This window comes from Schistocerca nitens, chromosome 11, assembly GCF_023898315.1.
Source record: "Schistocerca nitens isolate TAMUIC-IGC-003100 chromosome 11, iqSchNite1.1, whole genome shotgun sequence".
NCBI lineage: Eukaryota > Metazoa > Arthropoda > Insecta > Orthoptera > Acrididae > Schistocerca > Schistocerca nitens.
Window position 1 is genome coordinate 57,474,223 of NC_064624.1, and position 21,656 is coordinate 57,495,878.

Sequence of the window (21,656 nt, forward strand, 5' to 3'; positions counted from 1 at the left end):
GCATTTTGCTTTATATCTACGAAGCCAATGATACAGCGTCATTTTTTGTTTACTCTTAGAAATAAACAAGTAAAGAAACGCTAATTGTGCATTGTGAAAAAATATAGAGGCGAGTTTTAAATAACTACGGTATACAATCAGAGTAACAAAAGGACATTTAGTTACACAAAATCGCGGATAGCGAAGTGTGGTCATTAAATTGAATACACCTACAGGGCAGTCAATTCCAGGATAAATCTATACGTATCTCACGAGGTACGCGGTATTGAGACCATTTGTTTTTTTTAATTATATCGCAGAGAGCGGGCTCCGATTTATGAAAAGGAGAAAAACGTTAACTTTTACACAAACCCTTAATAATAGCAGACCGGAGAGAAAAGTGTGTAATCGTCTTACGCCTAACATACATTCGTGGAGGGCGGTGGCTAAACTAGAAGGGTCAATAACAAAATACTGTATCATTATCATTGACTGTTGGTGTCGAGCAACCAAAACTGTTCATCAAAGGGTTTCGATGGAACTTGGGAGTTAGGGTTCAGGCACTCGCATATACTCCACATCAGCGTGTGAATGAGTGCTGAATGCGAAATAAAACTGTGAACAAAGTTACTTTAAATAGAACAGAAGAAACAAGACGGTTTGGTCGTATCTGTTATTATTCCATAAACTGTAACATTTCTTATCGTTGTACGAAGCCTTTATAGACTATCTTTATGACGATTTGCTTCGAAGGGATCACGTTACGAGTTAAGTTTTAGGGACCTGGTCAAGAGGGGGTAGTTCGTAGATCATAACTACTGCAGCTATTCTGGAATCAGGTGCTACCGTGACCGCTGTGTGTGTCGTCAATGACTTAAGGTTACCGTATCTCACGCTCTAAGATCGACGCACCTTTCCACTTGCTACGACGGTGCCTCACAGCTACAACGAAAACGCCAGCAACGAAGCAAGATACGGTAGATCATTACATGTCCTATCAACCATTCCCTTCTCTTAGTCAGATTGTGCCACAAATTTCTTGTCACCTCTGTTACTTTCAGTACCTATTCGTTAGTTATTTGATCTACCCATCCAACTCTTCAGCATTCTTCTGTAGTGCCACAATTCGAAAGCTTCAATTCTCTTCTCGTCTGACCTGTTCCCATTAATCAAAACACTCGTGACTGAAAAGTGACTGAAGGAGAGAGAGAATTGATGAACACTAATGGAAAGAAAAGGTATCAGAATCACAGAACACATTCAGTACCGAGTAAACGCATATTTCCTTGCTTCAGATTTCAAAAAGTATTTTGCAATCTTTGTAAATGTTGCAGGAGGTGATCCACCCTTGTAGAACGAGTGAAACGTTCTGGAGGTCTCGTCACCTCCCGCTGTCAATGTAGTCCACTCGCGAAACTACAGAGGCAATTCAGGCCGCTGAGCATTGGGGTGGACATGACTGACAAGACAGCACACCAGCACCAGTACGACACACACACACACACACACACACACACACACACACACACACACACACACACACACAATTGCTTCCCAATACGAGGTGGTTAAACACAGTGTGACATATTCATACAAGAGTTAAAGAGGTAGTATTCATAAAAACTAGAAGAAAAGTTCTATAATTACAAGTCTGGAAGCCTACTGCCTTATGAGATATGGGCCATTTTACTTTTGACAAGACTTGTGTAGTACTGGGTGGTGTAGGCTGTTACAAGAAATAGCACAGTAAATTACTAGAATAGGGGGTGTTCGGAAGAAATAGCACAGTAATTTACTAAAATAGAGGGTGTTCGGAAATTCCCATTAAAAGGGGATTTGTAGAGGGTAGTGAATACATAATATTTTGAATAGGAATCCACGTCCAGAACGTCATCCAATAATGCCGCCGAGTGTCAAAATGATAGATGCCGGCACTTATTAATGTACGTGTATACAGGGTAGTTCTGTGATGATCTACAAACTCTCAAGGATGATGCAGACAGATAAATGCATCCCCTAAAGGCAGCGACCCTGTACCAGAAATGAACGAGTCGGAAGTTACAAGAAAAAATCATTCTGACACGTCTGACAGTGGAATACATGTACTGGTACCGTTTTTGCTAAGAACATAGGGTATGCAACTTCCAGAGGCAATAGTATGGACCAAAATAAGAAAAATATGTCTAGGAAACATGGGCCTCTAAAATGCATACCTGGGGAGCTATACCCACTTCTTCATCTTTGTTACTGTAAAACAAATCTCCTCTATTAAACAATTGCTCATAGCTCTTAAGGTTTGCTTTTTAGAGCCCATATTTACTACACAAATTTCCTTGTTTTGATACATACTACCACCACTAAAAGTTGCCAGCCATACAGTCTTAGCAGCAACAGTACTGGTACACACATTCCACCTTCAGAAGTATCACAACGGTTTTCACTTATAACTTGACAAGCTGATACATTTTCCCTTCTCCATTATCCTCGAAAGCTTTTCCGGGCATAATGTAATTGGTTAGGTAAACAATCTACTCGCCAAGTGGTGGCAGGAGAACATACATATGTAAAGCATTACAGTTTGTAAACTTTAAATACCTTTTTTTGTGTGTCTTCTCCTGCCTTCATCTACATTTACATCCATACTCCGCAAGCCACCTGACGGTGTGTGGCGGAGGGTACTTCGAGTACCTCTATCGGCTCTCCCTTCTATTCCACTCTCGTATTGTTCGTGGAAAGAAAGATTGTCGGTATGCCTCTGTGTGGGCTCTAATCTCTCCAATTTTATCCTCACGGTCTCTTCGCAAGATATACGTAGGAGGGAGCAATATACTGCTCGACTCTTCGGTGAAGGTATGTTCTCGAAGCTTCAACAAAAGCCCGTACCGAGCTACTGAGCGTCTCTCCTCCAGAGTATTCCACTGGAGTTTATCTATCATCTACGTAACACTTTCATGATTACTAAATGATCCTGTAATGAAGCGCGCTGCTCTCCGTTGGATCTTTTCTATCTCTTCTATCGACCCTATCTGGTACGGATCCCACACTGGTGAGCAATATTCAAGCAGTGGGCGAACAAGCGTACTGTAACCCACTTCCTTTGTTTTCGGATTGCATTTCCTTAGGATTCTTCCAATGAATCTCAGTCTGGTATCTGCTTTACCGACGATCAACTTTATACGATCATTCCATTTTAAATCACTCCTAATGCGTACTCTGAGATAATTTATGGAATTAACTGCTTCCAGTTGCTGACCTGCTATTTTGTAGCTAAATGATAAGGGATCTATCTTTCTATGTATTCACAGCACATTACACTTGTCTACATTGAGATTCAATTGCCATTCCCTGCACCATGCGTCAATTCGCTGCAGATCCTCCTGCATTTCAGTACAATTTTCCACTGTTACAACCTCTCGATACACCACAGCATCATCTGCAAAAAGCCTCAGTGAACTTCCGTTGTCATCCACTAGGTCATTTATGTATATTGTGAATACCAATGGTCCTATGACACTACCCTGTGGCACACCTGAAATCACTCTTACTTCGGAAGACTTCTCTCCATTGAGAATGACATGCTGAGTCCTGTTATCTAGGAACTCTTCAATCCAATCTCACAATTGGTCTGATACTCCATATGCTCTTACTTTGTTCATTAAACGACTGTGGGGAACTGTATCGAACGCCTTGCGGAAGTCAAGAAACACGGCATCTACCTGTGAACCCGTGTCTGTGGCCCTCTGAGTCTCGTGGACGAATGGCACGAGCTGGGTTTCACACGACCGTCTTTTTCGAAACCCATGCTGATTCCTACAGAGTAGATTTCTAGTCTCCAGAAAAGTCATTATACTCTAACATAATACGTGTTCCAAAATTCTACAAGTGTTCGACGTTAGAGATATAGGTCTATAGTTCTGCACATCTGTTCGACGTCCCTTCTTGAAAACGGGGATGACCTGTGCCCTTTTCCAATCCTTTGAAACGCTACGCTCTTCTAGACACCTACGGTACACCGCTGCAAGAAGGGCAGCACATTCCTTCGCATACTCTCTTGTAGAGAAGATTGTTTACCTAACCTATTAAATTATCCTTGAAAGTCTTGTAACATCATCACACAGTCACCCTGCACATTCATTTGCAGGTGTCGGTGCCTATTACCTCGACATTCTGTAGCATCATCGGCTTATGTTTCCAAACATTGGTTCCTACTCAAAACATTATACACTCACACCCCTTTACAAGTCCGCGTGTGGACAGATGCAAATTCTCACACAATCATGGACGTGACACATCAGGTTGGCTTCAGTATCAATGTAAAAAAAGTTCTGTCAGCCTCCCCTGGCAGGCCCAGCGGTACCAACCGACTGCTACACTGTCCTATACCAATGGCACTGTGCAGACGTGGTAGAGAGGACCCTCTTCCAGCCACTGTCACTTTTCGAGACTTGTTGCCTCTACTACTCGGTCTAGTAGTTCCTCGATTGGCATCACGAGGCCAAACGCACCCGTTCCAGTGCTCCCACCGAGGGAAAAAAAACCCTGGCAGTACCGAGAATCGAACTCTGGTCCTCTACGTGGCAGTCGACGTACGGTGAGGATTGTCGGTGTCGGATTCACAGGCCCGCACACTTTACCGAACAGATTAACACGTGCCGTGTACCACGTATTTTTGTGCAATGAAACAGCAGCGCTATCAGAGAGGTGACCGTGGCTTACGTACGACTTGGCGCCACATTATTTTTGACAGATCGTCCGACAATTCCTCACCACGTTTCACAGGCGACAGATCGGTCGAGATGATCCAGTAGTGCAGTCTCCCTATTTGCTATACTTTCAGCTGTCGAATTTTTGCTTACGGGGACATTTAAGCTTCAACTGTCAATAATTTTCCAATTTTTATGTACGATACCAGGGGCTAGTTTTATTCGATAATTAGAATTAGAATAGTTACAAGGATCGTATTAAAGCGGGGGTGGACAAACAACAGCTCGAGGGCACGTGTGGCCCGGTGAGAGTTTTTGTGTGGCCCGCCGAGACAGTCAGAAAAACTGGCTTCAGAGAACGCACAGACAATTTTGTCAGCTAGTAAAGTGATGGTCACTATTTGTTGGAAGTCCCAAGGAATAATCCAGATAGATTACTTGGAAAAAGGCAGAGCCATAACTGGATCCTACCATTGAGCATTGGCTGAAAACAGACCGAGGCTGGCACACAAAAATGTGCTCTTCCACCAGGATAATGTGCCACCATCCCACACATCAACAATAACAACAGCACAGGTGCACGAACTGGACATCGAACTGGTTCCTCATTCGTCCTATTCACCAGACTTAGCCCCGAGTAACTTCTTCCTGTTTCGTAATTTAAAACTTTGGCTTGCTGGGAAGAAATTTTCATCAAATGAGGATGTGACAGTTGTAGTCAACAAGTACTTTGCAGAGTTTTAGACAGAACCAATTTTCCCGACTGGACGAAAAAGGTGGAGGATCGCTCGACCGAGACTATATCCCTCAAAGGAGACTGTCGAGAACTAAGATATGATTTGTTTACGAAACAAACATTTTTTTCTTACTTGTTTACCAGACTTATCAAACCACCCTCATATTATATGGGAATTAATGGTTAGTGAAATGATGATAACGTGTATGAGGAAGAGAGAGGGAACAAGAATCGAGTACTGATGTAAACTTTGTATTACTGTTTCACTGGCAGATTGAAAGTTTATAACCTTACCATCTAATTGTACGTCAGTTTACTTACAGAACAAAATGTACATCTACCTACTCTAATCCGTGTACATGCCTCACGGAGACTCCGCACCGTACCTCGTCAACGGCCCTGCCGATGGAGTAGGCAGACGCGGAGCGTCCTTCCATCTGGTCACAGGCCGAGTAGAGCAGGAGCTGTGTGCCACGGACGCCGGAGAACTTGGGGTGCCGCTTGTCCGACGGGTCGCAGAAGTGCTCAATTTCTGCCATCGTGAACTCCCTGGAAGCCGACGTGCAGAAAAGGTACTGTACTAAGGCACAGAATATGTTACTGTCTTAACTATTATATAAAGCCAGTAATAATTAAATATAGGGTTGTCCGTAGGTGCCTCTTAAAGAGTCTACAACAAAAATATGTGGATAAACAGGAGATTAAAGTCAAGTAGAATCAGACACGAGAGGGAGACAACCGGTGAGGCTATGTGACCAACATGGTGGCCATTTTGGAAGCCACCCTCTCGGACGCAATTTAATTTTAAATCGAAAGGGGTTTGTGGGACACGTGAAACAAATAGAGAATTATACAAAAAGAACAATGGTGCTTTTCATTTGAGCACAGCTCCACTCGCTCTAGAGTTACAAGTGATTTTTCTGCCTTACAGGCGACACGAACACTGACTGCTTTAACACGAGACAAAAGCTACACATGAAATGACATCGACTGCTATTCTGGCAACGTCCAGTAAGAGTCAGACACAGTACTTGTAACATATTACAGGAAACCGGGGTCAGCCACACACTGATAAGAATTTTGGTTACACATAAATGACACCCTTACAAACTGCAAATGTTGCAACATCTCACTGAAACGGTCCATATCACCTGGTTCAGTTTTCATTCAGAAAGAGAGACACGCAAGATGGATGAAAACTTTTGCTTCCATTTTGATTTACTGTTTACGGATGAAGTGAATTTTTATGTGAACGGATAAGTAAATAAACATAATCAGGCATCGACCCCACACTCGACCAATATGTCAGAGGTAGTTGGAACGTCAAACGTGACAGTTCTCATGTTCTAGGATCTTTCTCCATTTGTGATAAATTAACAGCAGCACATTACCTGCAGTCATGAGACAGAGATGTGCTGCCTTCACTGCTGTCTGAAAACGGGACATTTCTAATTTTCTTTCAGCAAGATGGTGCGTCTCCTCATTATTAGCTAGCTGCCTGGGCATAACAGGATATCCAGTTTCCCAGAAACGGGCAGGTCGAACAGGTCTGGCGGAGTGGCCACCACGTTCCTCAGGTTTAACTCCGTCAGGTTTCTAACTATCAGAGCAGGCAAAGGCAATGGTGTATGCAGTGATCAGAAACCTTCCACACCTTACGGAGTGGGCTGTTAACGATTGTTCTCGCATCCTGGAACGAGAGTAGGTTAAAGTTCATCACGAACGGGTGAAGTCGATTACAAAAATCTTAAGACGCATTTACGCAGGCTGCATTTGACGCCAATGTGTGGCCGCAATAGTGTCGCTGTCAACAGAACTGCAACGTGGCTGCAATACACGGCAATAACGCGGGACGACCGGCAGTACTGTCGACGGATCGGGCGGTCGCAGGTAGTCGCCGAGAATTGCCACTGTCGTCCACCGAGAAGTTCAGCAGTGTTTCCAGTAGTTGCAGGTGCATACGGTGTAAGTGGAGAGTTATCCCGACAGATGTCAACCACCTCGGCAATTACGTATCTGACTCTTCCGCCACTTACGTGAAAGTGGTAGTGGTAGTGTAACACCTGTACAGAGCAACAGAAGGAACAAGTGATGACAAAAGAGGGGGAAATTAAAGTTCTCGCCGCTGTCGCACCCGGTCCGTACATCGGCTCCCTCGCAATCACACGGGGAAGTGTCGGAAGTCGGGCTAGTGTACCGTGCGATCTCCACCGACATAACTCCTATCTCCGTCACACCCCTCTCCGTCGAGTGCCGCGTGGGAACTATTACGAGAATCGTGTTAACTTCTGCAGGTGGGCATTAAGACACGATACTCCAAATGTATCGTGCATCTCGTTTCGTAACGTAGCCACAGTTGCCGATCACGAACAGGTAAACTGTCGAAACGTGCACTATCGACCTGTCAACAATCCCCATTTGTTTCGTAAGGTGGTACATCGGCACCCACAGAGTGTAAACGTGTGGTGTGGGGTGGTTAACCGTCACCTCACAGGCCCGTCTTTTACAGATAGAACACCGAATGTGTACAAGTATCGGAGCCTCCTAACGGACTGTCTTACACAGATGCCAGAAGACGTGCACTTCTCTGCACACTACGAGAAACTTCTGGTACCTACGTGACTGTTGTCCAGCCCACAGTGCCCTAGGTGTTACAGAATGTCTTCAGGAATCATTTCCAAATTGTCGGACTGGATTCGGAGGACCCCTACCTCGGCCGCCCCGTTCCCCGGACTCGAGCCCTGTCGACATTTTTCTGTGGGGAAAGCTGAAAGGTGCCGTCTAAATAGACGTACCAACTGCACCTGACGATATGCAATGGTGTATTACTGCAGCCTGCTAAGACATCTCCACTGAAATGCTAGCACATCTGCAGCAGTCGTTCCATCCCAACTGGAAGCGCGTACTGCCACCGGTGGCGGTCGTTTCGATCACAACCTGTGACGGTCAATTGTCTCGTTACTGGACGTAATCCACATAACTAGTGTACGAAGTTGTGTCAGTCTTTATTGTGCGGTGCCACGGGTATCGAACAAGTGTCTGTATAGGAACTTTTCAAAATGCAATATCTCGTTAATGACGCACACTAGAATCCTGCAAAAATACCGCTGACTTTCTAATGTACCCTACTTTTAGTCTGTTAATGTCAATAGGTTTGTTCCATTTAAGAAGTGTTTGTTTGCATAAAAAAATACAGTTTCTAAGTATTATTACAACCTGTCGATTGGCTAACAATAGGAACCGTTGACTACCAATCCATTCCGAGAGAACCGCACATCAATAGCACTTTCTATTTCTGCAGTATTTGCGGTGCAACTTTTAGGTAATTCACCCCGTGTCAGGGGTGCAAACAGTGTCACATCTCGACAAGGGCCTCGTACCCGAGACGTCGAAGGCAGAGTTCGCACTCTATACCCACTGCTCGTCCTGTTGTCAATGCTGCCATTGCGACACGAGATTGTTCCATATTCTACACCGGTCTGTCCAGTGTTAGTGTATACGGATGTGGTGTGGGGAAAGGCCAGAGAATCACTTGTTGCAATGCTGTAAAGGATCCAGAACTGAGCTCTGAAGACTCTCCTACACTCATCTGCTACACGAACAGACGGACATCCCGCTCCTATAGAACAGATTCTAGATCGTCGTGAGGTCCTCCTGCGAGAAAGTGGGGCAACCCCTCAACTGGCTCATCCGTATAGTGGGCCACCGACCACACCGCGGGCCGATCACCTGTCGGTCTGACGTGCCGTGAGAATAATTTTATTCCGGAAAACACAGGAAATCGGAACACTGCCAGAGGCCAATTCCTATAGATATAATTTTTTTTTCTTCTGCACTCCGGCATTCTACTCGTCACCAAGAATTGCAACTCTAATCACTTACGTATCCACCGACGGTGTGCACACGTTTCAAGTTACACCGAGATCCGACCGTGTCTTCTAGGTGCTCCACCTTCATTTTGCATTACTAGACTGGCAATCACCGGTGTCACTGAAGTTAGCACTCTAGACTCGCAATACGGTGGCGAGAAAAAAGGACGTGTAAATAGCTGTTTATTTAATGATACAACAGTTGTAAGAAATGGGGAGAAATTGATATAACTACTTTATCTTTAGAGTTTTGACACACCGGTCAATACGTGTGTCACGTCAGCTGTGATTTTTCGACACATCAGGTGGAAGATAAAAGGGAAAGATCGTGTCTCAGTACAAGCGTATCTAGAAACATCTTACGTATTTTTGCTTTTGTACTGTACATAAGTCTAAATAATTACATTACAGTTTGCCTTATCTAAACACTGTCAGTGTTTAAATAGTTAGTGTACAATAAATGTCAAGGGGTGTAATAAATCCAGTATTAACAGACATAACTTAATAAAGAGTTTTGAACCTGTTTTGATCAAATTTTGCTTTTCTTCAAATACTATGGTCGTTACGAAAGTGCCCCTGTAAATAGAACACACTATTTATCATCGATAGTAAGTGTCTTTACCCATTTAGTGTTCTTACAGAAACCACAAGCTGCTTTAAATGTGTGCGTATGTAACTTGTCACAAATTTTGTAACACAATTCTCTGACGTATGTGTTAAACTCAATTAGTAAACAAAATACATTTGCTCATCTTGTTTACAACACTCTGCAAAACTTACTGCATTATTTCGTTTCATAAAATAATAGTACTACCGTACACAAACTTCTCGATGCCGCCATATTATCTCACCATTGCCAGTAGAGTAATGTATGCCTACAAGTTCCCCAGGTGCAGTCGGCAGCTCACAAATTGCGATATCAGAGGTCAGTTTCCGATGTCTGTTCCACACTCACCACCGTACAGTTAGGTCCTTCGCGGTGAGACTAGGTACAGTATAACCCCGCTTTTATGTTCCCGGAACTGACGTTGTCCTGGCATTTCCGACATTTTTTTTTATCGGTCCCATCAATTGCCTATGCCCATAATGTTAATTTGCACCCAATTTCACATCAACATATTTATAATTTTCCCACAATTTACGCATTACGAAAAAACGTCTGTGGACAAAAAAATGAAGACGGCACGATATTGGCCGTCCAGTAGTTTACAAATATTACACGGTTAAGTTTCTCGACAATGGGGCACCCTACTCGGCAGATTTGAACTGGTAAACGTGTAAAAGTAGGAACAATTCGTGCCGTATCTCCTGCTGCTGCTGCCGAGGTCTACTTGGCGTGGTAGTTTATGGGAGTAACCGGGTTCATTCGAATGAAGATAATGTGATCAATCACAACCATTTCCAAACTGTCTATTATGCAAATGCAGTTTCGCGATTGCTGCGATCATCGTGACACCTCTGTCTAATCGTATTTAGCGTGCTTCGATGTACGGCCGATCGGAGCACTAGTTGACACCGTCATTCACTTCTGAGTTGCTCAAATGTTTTTAGTGTAAACACAGTGCCGGTTACATATTTTATTCGTGCAGAGCAAAACATGTTTTGAGAATTTATTCTGATTATCAAGTGCAGTATTTACGTAGGTATTTTATGTGATGTTACACAAACAACCAATGTGAGTGATAGTTTGCATGTGTGTGTGTGGTTTTCTACACAACTGATGAGTACATGATAACCTCTAAAAGATGACTACAGTGCAAGAGATACAGAATCGCACATATTCAAACACTACACAAAATACCTATGTACATATTTGCACTTGACAATGAGAAAAAATTCTCCGAATGCATAGTGCTAAGCCTGAAAAAATATGCAACTAGTGGTGTATTTCATTACTTAAATAATGAATGACAGCAGCAAGCTTCAAAAATAGCGATTATGACATATGAAATTCAGTCGAACGTTCCTACAGTCGAACTGATACCTGACAGTTATCAGTTCCAGTTACATCAGTGGAAAATCCATTATGGAATGTATTGTTACATTCCAGTTACATCAGTGGTTTTTATTAGATAATAAACCTTCATTAGATAATAAACAAGTCTTTTGATGACTTATGTATATATATCATACATAAAATGAGAGGGGGTATCCTGTACGTACCTTTTACAGCTTAAAATGTTATTTCCCATATTTTACATTTTACCACATTTTACACCATTTTTTGAAATCCCTTGAAAAGTGTAAAAGCGGGGTTTCACTGTACATAACAACTACATGCTGTGTCTACCTCACCAGCTCCTCAGAACGCAAGTGCGTACCATCTCTGGAAGAGGCTACCCTGCAATCTACGCAGAATCGTTGGTTTTGAGAAGCTGAAACACACACTTCTGTCAATATCGTAAAATTTCCCCAATGATTAACTTGTATGGCCAGTTTCCCCTTTATCAAATAGAAAAGCAAACACTTTCATGTTCTCACAGTTACACTTCTTTCTCATGCCTCTTTCCGCCCTATTACCACAATAGTGTGTTTTATCATGCTTCTCTTTTTCTTCTCCCTCCCTTCTCATGTGCACTGCTCCTAACCTTCATAGTTCAAAACTATCTGCCTGTATCATGGCTCCATTCTTGTTCTTACGAACAAACATAAACTGTGCTACCTTATTTTGTCTTTGTGCTCTGTACTAACTACTAACTGCTTATAATTTTGTATGTTAGATGTAACTTATGTTTATCATAATAATAATAATAATAATAATAATAATAATAGTGCAAAACATGTGGAATGCCTAGTTACATGTAAGAGTGCACCCCACGAACCTATCCTGCCACAATAAATACATACTAATAAACAACAACTAAATTCCTGATGTGATTTTGATAAAATTTGGTACGGAGACAGCTCGAATGCTGAGGAACAGCAAAGGTTACTCGAGAAAGTGTGTAGTACAACATATTTTACGATTTGAAGAATATAACGTGAAATATGGAGCAATAATTACTCTTTGAAAAAATTCTTTACTCTTTGCCTTCTGAACTTTCTCAGACTTGTGAAAATGCTTTCATTGTTTGATACGTTCTACATAATGTTATTTACTGTAATGAATACAATGTTTGTACAATCCTCTACACATTTAATACACATTTCCATACTCACATCAGTCACAAGCCTGTGTTTTAGACGCTGAGCATTCAATGTGAACAACTCATAGTCGTGCAGTTAGTGTTGCTGTTTCACGACTGTGGCATCCCGGGCTCAATTGCCGCCCCCTCTCCCTACGATTCATACCTGGATGTGTGTGTTGCCCTCATCATCACCGTATTGTCATCAACACGCAAGTAACCGAAGTGTTGTCAAATAATAAGACTTACACACAGCTCCTAAACATCCCATCCGGGGCCTCCCAGACAATAAAGCCGTAAAAACATTTCATTTTATTTTACCGATACGCGAGCACATCCGTAGGTAACAATTAGAATATGATGCTTATAAAATTCTCAACATATTTACTTCGTGCCGTCCATACTTTTATACTAATACCACAAATGTGAAACTAACTCTGCCTTTTAAGTTTCCACAACTGAACCGCAGAACCGATATCTGTGAAATTTGCCACACTACAGCTCGAACGCTGATGAAGAAGATAGGATGAAGAAGATAGGCTACTTTACAAAGTGTGTAGTACAAGATATTTACTGATTTTAAGATTATTATGCAAATTAAGGAAAAATATTTACTCTCTGAAAAAGCTATTTACTCTTTCACTTTTGAACTTTATTGTATTTGTGAAAATGCTTTTAATGGTTGATATGTTCTATATACACTCCTGGAAATGGAAAAAAGAACACATTGACACCGGTGTGTCAGACCCACCATACTTGCTCCGGACACTGCGAGAGGGCTGTACAAGCAATGATCACACGCACGGCACAGCGGACACACCAGGAACCGCGGTGTTGGCCGCCGAATGGCGCTAGCTGCGCAGCATTTGTGCACCGCCGCCGTCAGTGTCAGCCAGTTTGCCGTGGCATACGGAGCTCCATCGCAGTCTTTAACACTGGTAGCATGCCGCGACAGCGTGGACGTGAACCGTATGTGCAGTTGACGGACTTTGAGCGAGGGCGTATAGTGGGCATGCGGGAGGCCGGGTGGACGTGCCGCCGAATTGCTCAACAGGTGGGACGTGAGGTCTCCACAGTACATCGATGTTGTCGCCAGTGGTCGGCGGAAGGTGCACGTGCCCGTCGACCTGGGACCGGACCGCAGCGACGCACGGATGCATGCCAAGACCGTAGGATCCTACGCAGTGCCGTAGGGGACCGCACCGCCACTTCCCAGCAAATTAGGGACACTGTTGCTCCTGGGGTATCGGCGAGGACCATTCGCAACCGTCTCCATGAAGCTGGGCTACGGTCCCGCACACCGTTAGGCCGTCTTCCGCTCACGCCGCAACATCGTGCAGCCCGCCTCCAGTGGTGTCGCGACAGGCGTGAATGGAGGGACGAATGGAGACGTGTCGTCTTCAGCGATGAGAGTCGCTTCTGCCTTGATGCCAATGATGGTCGTATGCGTGTTTGGCGCCGTGCAGGTGAGCGCCACAATCAGGACTGCATACGACCGAGGCACACAGGGCCAACACCCGGCATCATGGTGTGGGGAGCGATCTCCTACACTGGCCGTACACCACTGGTGATCGTCGAGGGGACACTGAATAGTGCACGGTACATCCAAACCGTCATCGAACCCATCGTTCTACCATTCCTAGACCGGCAAGGGAACTTGCTGTTCCAACAGGACAATGCACGTCCGCATGTATCCCGTGCCACCCAACGTGCTCTAGAAGGTGTAAGTCAACTACCCTGGCCAGCAAGATCTCCGGATCTGTCCCCCATTGAGCATGTTTGGGACTGGATGAAGCGTCGTCTCACGCGGTCTGCACGTCCAGCACGAACGCTGGTCCAACTGAGGCGCCAGGTGGAAATGGTATGGCAAGCCGTTCCACAGGACTACATCCAGCATCTCTACGATCGTCTCCATGGGAGAATAGCAGCCTGCATTGCTGCGAAAGGTGGATATACACTGCACTAGTGCCGACATTGTGCATGCTCTGTTGCCTGTGTCTATGTACCTGTGGTTCTGTCAGTGTGATCATGTGATGTATCTGACCCCAGGAATGTGTCAATAAAGTTTCCCCTTCCTGGGACAATGAATTCACTGTGTTCTTATTTCAATTTCCAGGAGTGTAATATGAGTCAAAATATTCAATACAATGCTTATCCAATTCTCAATGTATTCAATCCATACTTCCATACTAATACCAGTATTATTAATTGCTAAAGTAACTCGCTCTGTTACGTTTTCACAGCTCTACTGCTGAACCGATTCAGGAGGTAATCGGTACGGAAATTGTCTGAACTCTGACGAAGACTGTGGACGACTTTAGAAAGTTGTCCCGAATATTATTAGTATTCTAAATACGGTATACTCGAGTGGCACGCAAAGTGATAATCACGACTCTTAGTGTCGACAGATGATTCTGTGATAGTGCAAATGCAACATTATTGCCCACGTGGTTTACAATACTGAGTCCCTACACCACCTGGTATAGCTGGACGGTCCTGGTGCAGATACAACAATACAATTGGACGGTAAGCCTACAAACTGTATTTAGAATTATTAGTATAAGCCTCACATACTTTAAGTCCGATAAGCGTTCAGTTCTAACAGAGCTCGATGTGCAAAAGTTACTCAAATTCGAGAAATCTCACACCAATCTCACATCCACTGGAGCTCGGACGGAAAACATCAGGCAGCCTCGAGACCTACAGAGACATCAGAACAGTCACACGCCCGTCACACTTTAGATGCCGAGCATCACGTGACATATCCGAGATGCTCGAAGACTCACAATGGTGGCGCCATTTAAAGGCTGTATGACAGAGTGTCATACCTTTACCTGTGGAATGTGCGAGCATTTTGGTGAGGCTTCATTTAATTGTGATCTATTAAACGACTATGTTAACCAGTAATTAGTAATAGGCGGATGGATCAAAAATTTAGGCACCATAAGGTATCAAAATGGAAGGGAGAAGTGCCTGGAATGTGTTGTTCTGGTGACAAAATCTCGCATTCAGAGATGAGCCAGAGAAACCTCTAAAAGCACTACTTCTACACGAGTGCAATGAATCAAGGCATTTTCTTAAAATTTCATTAGAAAATATAATGCATGCTTTCACATCTGATATACAGCAAAATACTACAAACACATTCATTCTGTACCTACATGCTGGCACTGCATACATTTTTTATACATACATTTCTATAGCACTATATACACAGACACCTCATAAAATTACGAACTCACTCACTCACTGTCACTCAGAGTAATAAAACTACCGATACTTGAGCGAAGCATAACAATTTGTAAATATATAAAAACGGGCAGTACGGTGCGGCAAACTGGAGCGGTCAGAATGCCACGCAGGAAAACAAACTCTTGGGGTGAGAGAAGCTCACGAGTTCACATCCCACCTGGGCACAGCTCCCAACACTCACCTGACACGTATGAGCCCAGACCGCGGGGATATCTCGTTGCGGAAAGCGTTGCCGATCTGTGCCGCGGCGAAAGGGAGGCGGCCCTGGTTGAACTCCAGCAGCCGCTTGAAGTTGACGAAGATGCCCTGCGCAGTTTCAGGCCTCAGGAACCTGAAACACGAAGCAAATGTCGCCCTAACAATGTATCGAACACCGACATTTACCACAGGTTGACAGAAAGTAGAGAAGTACGATAATTACGGGTGTGTGAGAGGGGGGAAGACTATTTATTTTCTACTGGCAGGCACCTCACAAATTTGCTGCATACAGCCAGGCAATAAAAACTGAAACATAATAAAGAGTTCTCCGAGATAATATTTGAGTCGTCAAAGTTAACATCTTAAATCTCCTGATGACAAACGGTCATACATTTTTAAATTCGTACACCGTCAGTTTGCTGTATCTTCAGCAACAACTGCAGTCCATAAACACAGCACAAAAGGTAAGAAAATATTTGTGCTTACAAGGGAACCTCCCCATCGCACCCTCCCCCCCCCCCCCCCCCCCCAGATTTAGTTATAAGTTGGCACGGTGGATAGGCCTTGAAAAACTGAACACAGATCAACTGAGAAAACGGCGAGAAGTTGTGTGGAACTATGAAAAAAAATAAGCAAAATATACAAACTGAATAGTCCGTGTGCAAGATAGGCAACATCAAGGATAGTGTGAGCTCAGGAGCGCCGTTGTCCCGTGGTTAGCGTGAGCAGCTGCGGAACGAGAGGTCCTCGGTTCAAGTCTTCCCTCGAATGAAAAGTTTACTTTCTTTATTTTTGCAAAGTTATGATCTGTCCGTTCGTTCATTGACTTCTCTGTTCACTGTAATAAGTTTAGAGTGTGTGTTTTGCGACAGCACCGCAAAACCGTCCGATTATTAGACGAAAGGACGTGACTCTCCAATGGGAACTGAAAACATTTGATCGCAGGGTCATAGGTCAACCGATTCCTCCACAGGAAAACATGTCTGATATATTCTATACGACACTGGTGACGGCATGTGCGTCACATGACAGGAATATGCTGTTGACGCACCTAACTTGTACACTTGGCAAATGGGTAAAAAGACTCTTCTACCTTGCCCGATTTAGGTTTTCTTGTGGATGTGATGAAAACATAAGGGTTTGTCACATAAACTGCAGCAAATGAATGCAACAGTTTCACAGTCGCACAGTTTTCCCTGTGCTCTGTCAAAACATACGTTTTTAATGTTTTCAAATTTTTCCGTGTGTTGACCATCAAATCCTGCATATATCCAAGCAAATCTGAACATGTGCTCGAATTTTGGAGAGTGAAGTTGATTATGTGTGAGTGCCTGAACTTCGATAATTGACACACGATCACGTAAACAATACTGCTCTGTGTACCTGTGCAGCTTCGCAAAATAATTGTCTGAAAATAAAAAATTAAACTTTTCACTCGAGGGAAGACTTGAACCGAGGACCACTCGTTCTGCAGCCGCTCACGCTAACCATGGCGCTCCTGAGCTCACACGCTCCTCGATGTTGCCTATCTTGCACACTGACTACTCAGTTTGTATATTTTGCTTATTTTTTTCACAGTTCCACACAACTTCTTCCCGTTTTCTCGATTGATCTGTGTTCAGTTTTTCAAGGCCTATCCACTGTGCCAACTTATAACTAAATCTGAGGGGATTGCAATGGGGAGGTTCCCTTGTTAGCAAGTTTGACAAGAAATCTCCCTCCTCTTTTTTAACAATGTTACGTTCACCGTCAACTGTATTACAAGGTCTGGTCACATCGATGTGACCACTGCCCGTGTTCAGCGCCGACAAGCAGTAACCACTCAAGGACGGCAGGTGACAGTACTAGCAATGGAAGGTATATAAAGTGTGTCAGGCAGATGTGGAAAACGGTACAGTCATTGTCAGAAAATTCAGAAATGGAGCAATCTATGTGACATCCAAAAGGGCACAGTCATACACTCTTGGACTGAGGCATACAGTGTACGGCAAAATGGCAGTATCAAAAAAACCTGTGCCGAGGCAACGGTGGTGCACCACGGCCCACGTAAGATGTATACGGGGGCGGATAGACGAGCAACTGTCAAGCAAGTAACCACCCAGAAAAACTGAGGGGCTACCGGCAGCGTCTCCTCAATGACGATTCGGCAAACGCCGTGTACAGGCTTTCGCAGCAGGTGTCCGGTTTACGCACTCGTGCCAACTGCCGTTCGTAGGCTCTAATGTGCACGCCAATACCACAAACGGACTTGTACCGAGTGGCAACGGATGGCCTTTGTAACGTTCCCCGGCAAACTCACGTTATTAAAGAACAAGAGTTTATTTGTAACATATACGCCGCTCTGGGCAAGTTGTATATATCGTAATTATTGAACAAAAATATTACTGAATGTGGTGTAAAAGACATTTGTTATTCTCCTTATATTTTTTGTTGTAATATTTCTCTGTATTTAGGATAGGAATTTTTCTGTATTTATTATGTGATTGTAAAATGTGTCAATATTTGCGGTATCAGAGACATGAAAATTTGCCAGAAGAGAATAATATCGTCAATTTACAAAGAAATGTTAATAGTCAGCAATGCTATTTAAGCACAATTCATTATGTATTCTCTGGTCTTCTCTGTTCAGAAGTCATTGCGGTAGGACACTGTGAAAGAGTTTTTTACGAATGTGTAGACTTCTTTTGTCTCTGTCTGGACTTAGCCGCCATTAGACGATGCGTTACGAATTAATGTGAGTTGTATTACTGTTTGATCTAAATATATCAGTATTTATCAAAAGTGTGAATTATTTATGTAAATTAGTTTGCCCACGTCATCTATAAAATTTCTTTAAGAATTTTTCAGCATTTTTTAGCGGTGTTGCTGGGCTGTGCCGCAACCAACAATAGCAGAGGCGGCACATTTAAAAAATTATCAAACCCGTAAAACGGGAACAGATGCATAAAAATCAATAGTGAATTAAGAAATTGTTCTTCTTTTTCAGTGATCCTGTGGCTGATAAAATTTGAATTAATTATACGTTTGTGCATTCGTAGGCGGATAGTTAATGTTAGTTAACATTGAAATTTAAACAGTTTGGTTCTTTCAAAATACTTAAATGTATAGCGAAGTAGGTTTGATCAGTGATAAATGTCGGCTTGGCAATAATTAAAACATTTTCTGCTAATAGAGACAATCTTGTGTTCTGTGGCTATTGCCGAGATAAAATTCAGTAAAAATATTTAACAAAACCCACTGCATCTGGAAAGTGTATGCCAAGGCCGAATGATTTAAAGGACTCAATTCTCAACCTAATATTCTTAACCAGTTCATATGAGTTCACGTAAATATTTTTTTCTTTAAATGTACGTAATTCTTAAGAAAGTAAATTTTTTTATTACCACACGAAAATAAGAGAGTGGTTCTACAACAAAGTTCGCAAGGAAAGATAAAGAAAATTAACTTAAAAGCAAAAAATATAAAATTTATTATTCTTTAACGAAATTTCAAACCATTCATATTCAGATTTCGTTAAACCTTTTAGGACGAATCACATTTTATGCCCCGTCAGACGTACGACCGACACCCTGCGACGAGCATCAGAAGGGTCCGTGCTGGAGGGGGAAGTGTTACGGTCTGGGAAATTCTATCGTGGCATTCCTCGGGTGATCTCGTCGTGCTCTCCGGACACGACAGATCGATACAATTACGCACAAATCTCCGGGGACTGTGTTCGTTCCTACACGCAATTTGTTTCTCCTCAGTGCAACGGCATCCACGGGCAGGACAGTGCGACACGTCGCACGATTCACAGTGTACCTGTGCGGTTCAAAGAGCACCGGACGAGTTTGCCGTACTCCCCTGGCTGCCAAATTCCCCACATCTAAACCCAATTGAGAATCTGCGACCCCACCACGATCGGGCTGTTCGCATCACAGATCCTCAACCGAGAAACCTCCCACAGCTGGCCGCGGCTCCACGTCCCCGTCCGTACTGTTCGGAATGTCAGTGACTCTTCCTGCTCGGCTGAACGAGGTGGCACAGTGGGTAGCACACTGGACTCTCATTCAGTAGGATGACGGTCGAATCCCACGTCTGGCCATCCCGATTTAGGTTTTCTGTGATTTCTCTAAATCACTCCAGGCAAATGTCAGAATGGTTCCTTCGAAAGGGCACAGCCGAGTTCCTTCCCCGTGCTTCCCTAATCCGATGAGACCGACGACCTCGCTGTTTGGCTTCGGTTGGGTTGTTTTGGGGAAGGAGACCAGACAGCGAGGTCATCAGTCTCATCGGATTAGGGAAGGATGGGGAAGGAAGTCGGCAGTGCCCTTTAAAAGGAACCATCCTGGCATTTGCCTGGAGCGATTTAGGGAAATCACGGAAAACCTAAATCGGGATGGCCGGACGTGGGATTGAACCGTCATCCTCCCGAATGCGAGTCCAGTGTCTAACCACTGCGCCACTTCACTCGGTTTGGTCTCCTCCTCCAAACAACCCCAACCTCTCTTCCTGCCGCCTCGCATCAGTTCACACTACTAAAGGTAGTTATTCAGATTTTTTACACGTGTTCACATTAATGTGACAGGACAGTGTATTTACCATAATTTCAACCCTAAGAAGTCATTTTCAAGGTGTTAAAGTTGCCATTGAGATACAGACCAAAGTTAAACATTTCACTGATAAAAAATGTTTCACAGTACATCTATAAAAAATGAGTACTGAGAATAAACAAGAATTACTTGCATGCTGAAAACATAGCGGATGTCAATAGTTTTTTCAGCATGTAAGTAATACACTATGTAAACCACCAAAAACATAGGTTTTTCATATTAGGTGCATGGTGCTGCCACCTACTGCCAGGTACTCTATATAAACAACCTCAGTAGTCATTAGACATCGTGAGAGAGCACAATGGGGTGCTCCGCAGAACTGACTGATTTCGAACGTCGTCAGGTGACTGGGTGTCACTTGTGTTATACGTCTGTACGCAACATTTCCACACTCCTAAACATCCCTAGGTCCACTGTTTCCGATGTGACAGTGAAGAGAAAATGTGAAGAGACACATACAGCACAGAAGCGTACAGGCCGACCTCATCTGTTGACTGACAGAGACCGCCGACAGTTGAAGATGGTCGTAACGTGTAATCTGCAGACATCTATCCAGACCATCACATAGGAATTCCAAACTGCATCACGATCCTCTGCAAGTACTATGACACTTAGGCGGGAGGTGAGAAAACTTGTATTTCATAGTCGAGTTGCTGCTCATAAGCCACACACCGTGCCAGTAAATGTCAAACGACGCCTCGCTAGGTGTGAGGAGTGTAAATATTGGACGAGTGAACAGTTGAAAAACTGTTGTGTGGAGTGGCGAATCACGGTACGCAATGTGGCGATCCGACGGTAGGGTGCGAGTATGGCGAATGTCCAGTGAATTTCATCTGCCAGCGTGTGTAATGCCACCAGTAAAATTCGCAGGTGGTGGTGTTACGGTGTGGTCGTGTTTTTCACGGAGGGGGCTTGCATCCCTTGTTGTTTTGTGTGGCATTATCACAGCACAGGTCTACAGTGATGTTTTAAGCACCTTCTTGCTTCCCACTGTTGAAGAGCAATTCGGGGATGGCAACTGCATCTTTGAACACGATCGAGCACCTGTTTATAATGCACAGCCTGTGGCAGAGTGGTTACAGGACAATAACATCTCTGTAATGGAGTGGTCTGCACAGAGTCCCGACCTGAATCTTACAGAACACATTTGGGATGTTTCGGAATGCCGACTTCGTGCCAGGCCTCACAACCGACATTGATAC

The 21,656-nt window shown here is 43.7% G+C and overlaps 1 protein-coding gene across 1 annotated transcript in view; it reads right to left on the reverse strand.

Moving 5' to 3' along the window:
* Window positions 1-21,656, reverse strand: part of LOC126213269 (glycine--tRNA ligase) — a 142,636-nt gene that overhangs the window by 53,882 nt on the left and 67,098 nt on the right. The window contains exons 6-7 of the mRNA XM_049940933.1: window positions 15,846-15,995; window positions 5,805-5,967 (exon numbers count right to left, since the gene is read on the reverse strand). Coding sequence (XP_049796890.1) covers window positions 5,805-5,967; window positions 15,846-15,995 — 313 coding nt within the window. The remainder of the gene's footprint in view (window positions 1-5,804; window positions 5,968-15,845; window positions 15,996-21,656) is intronic.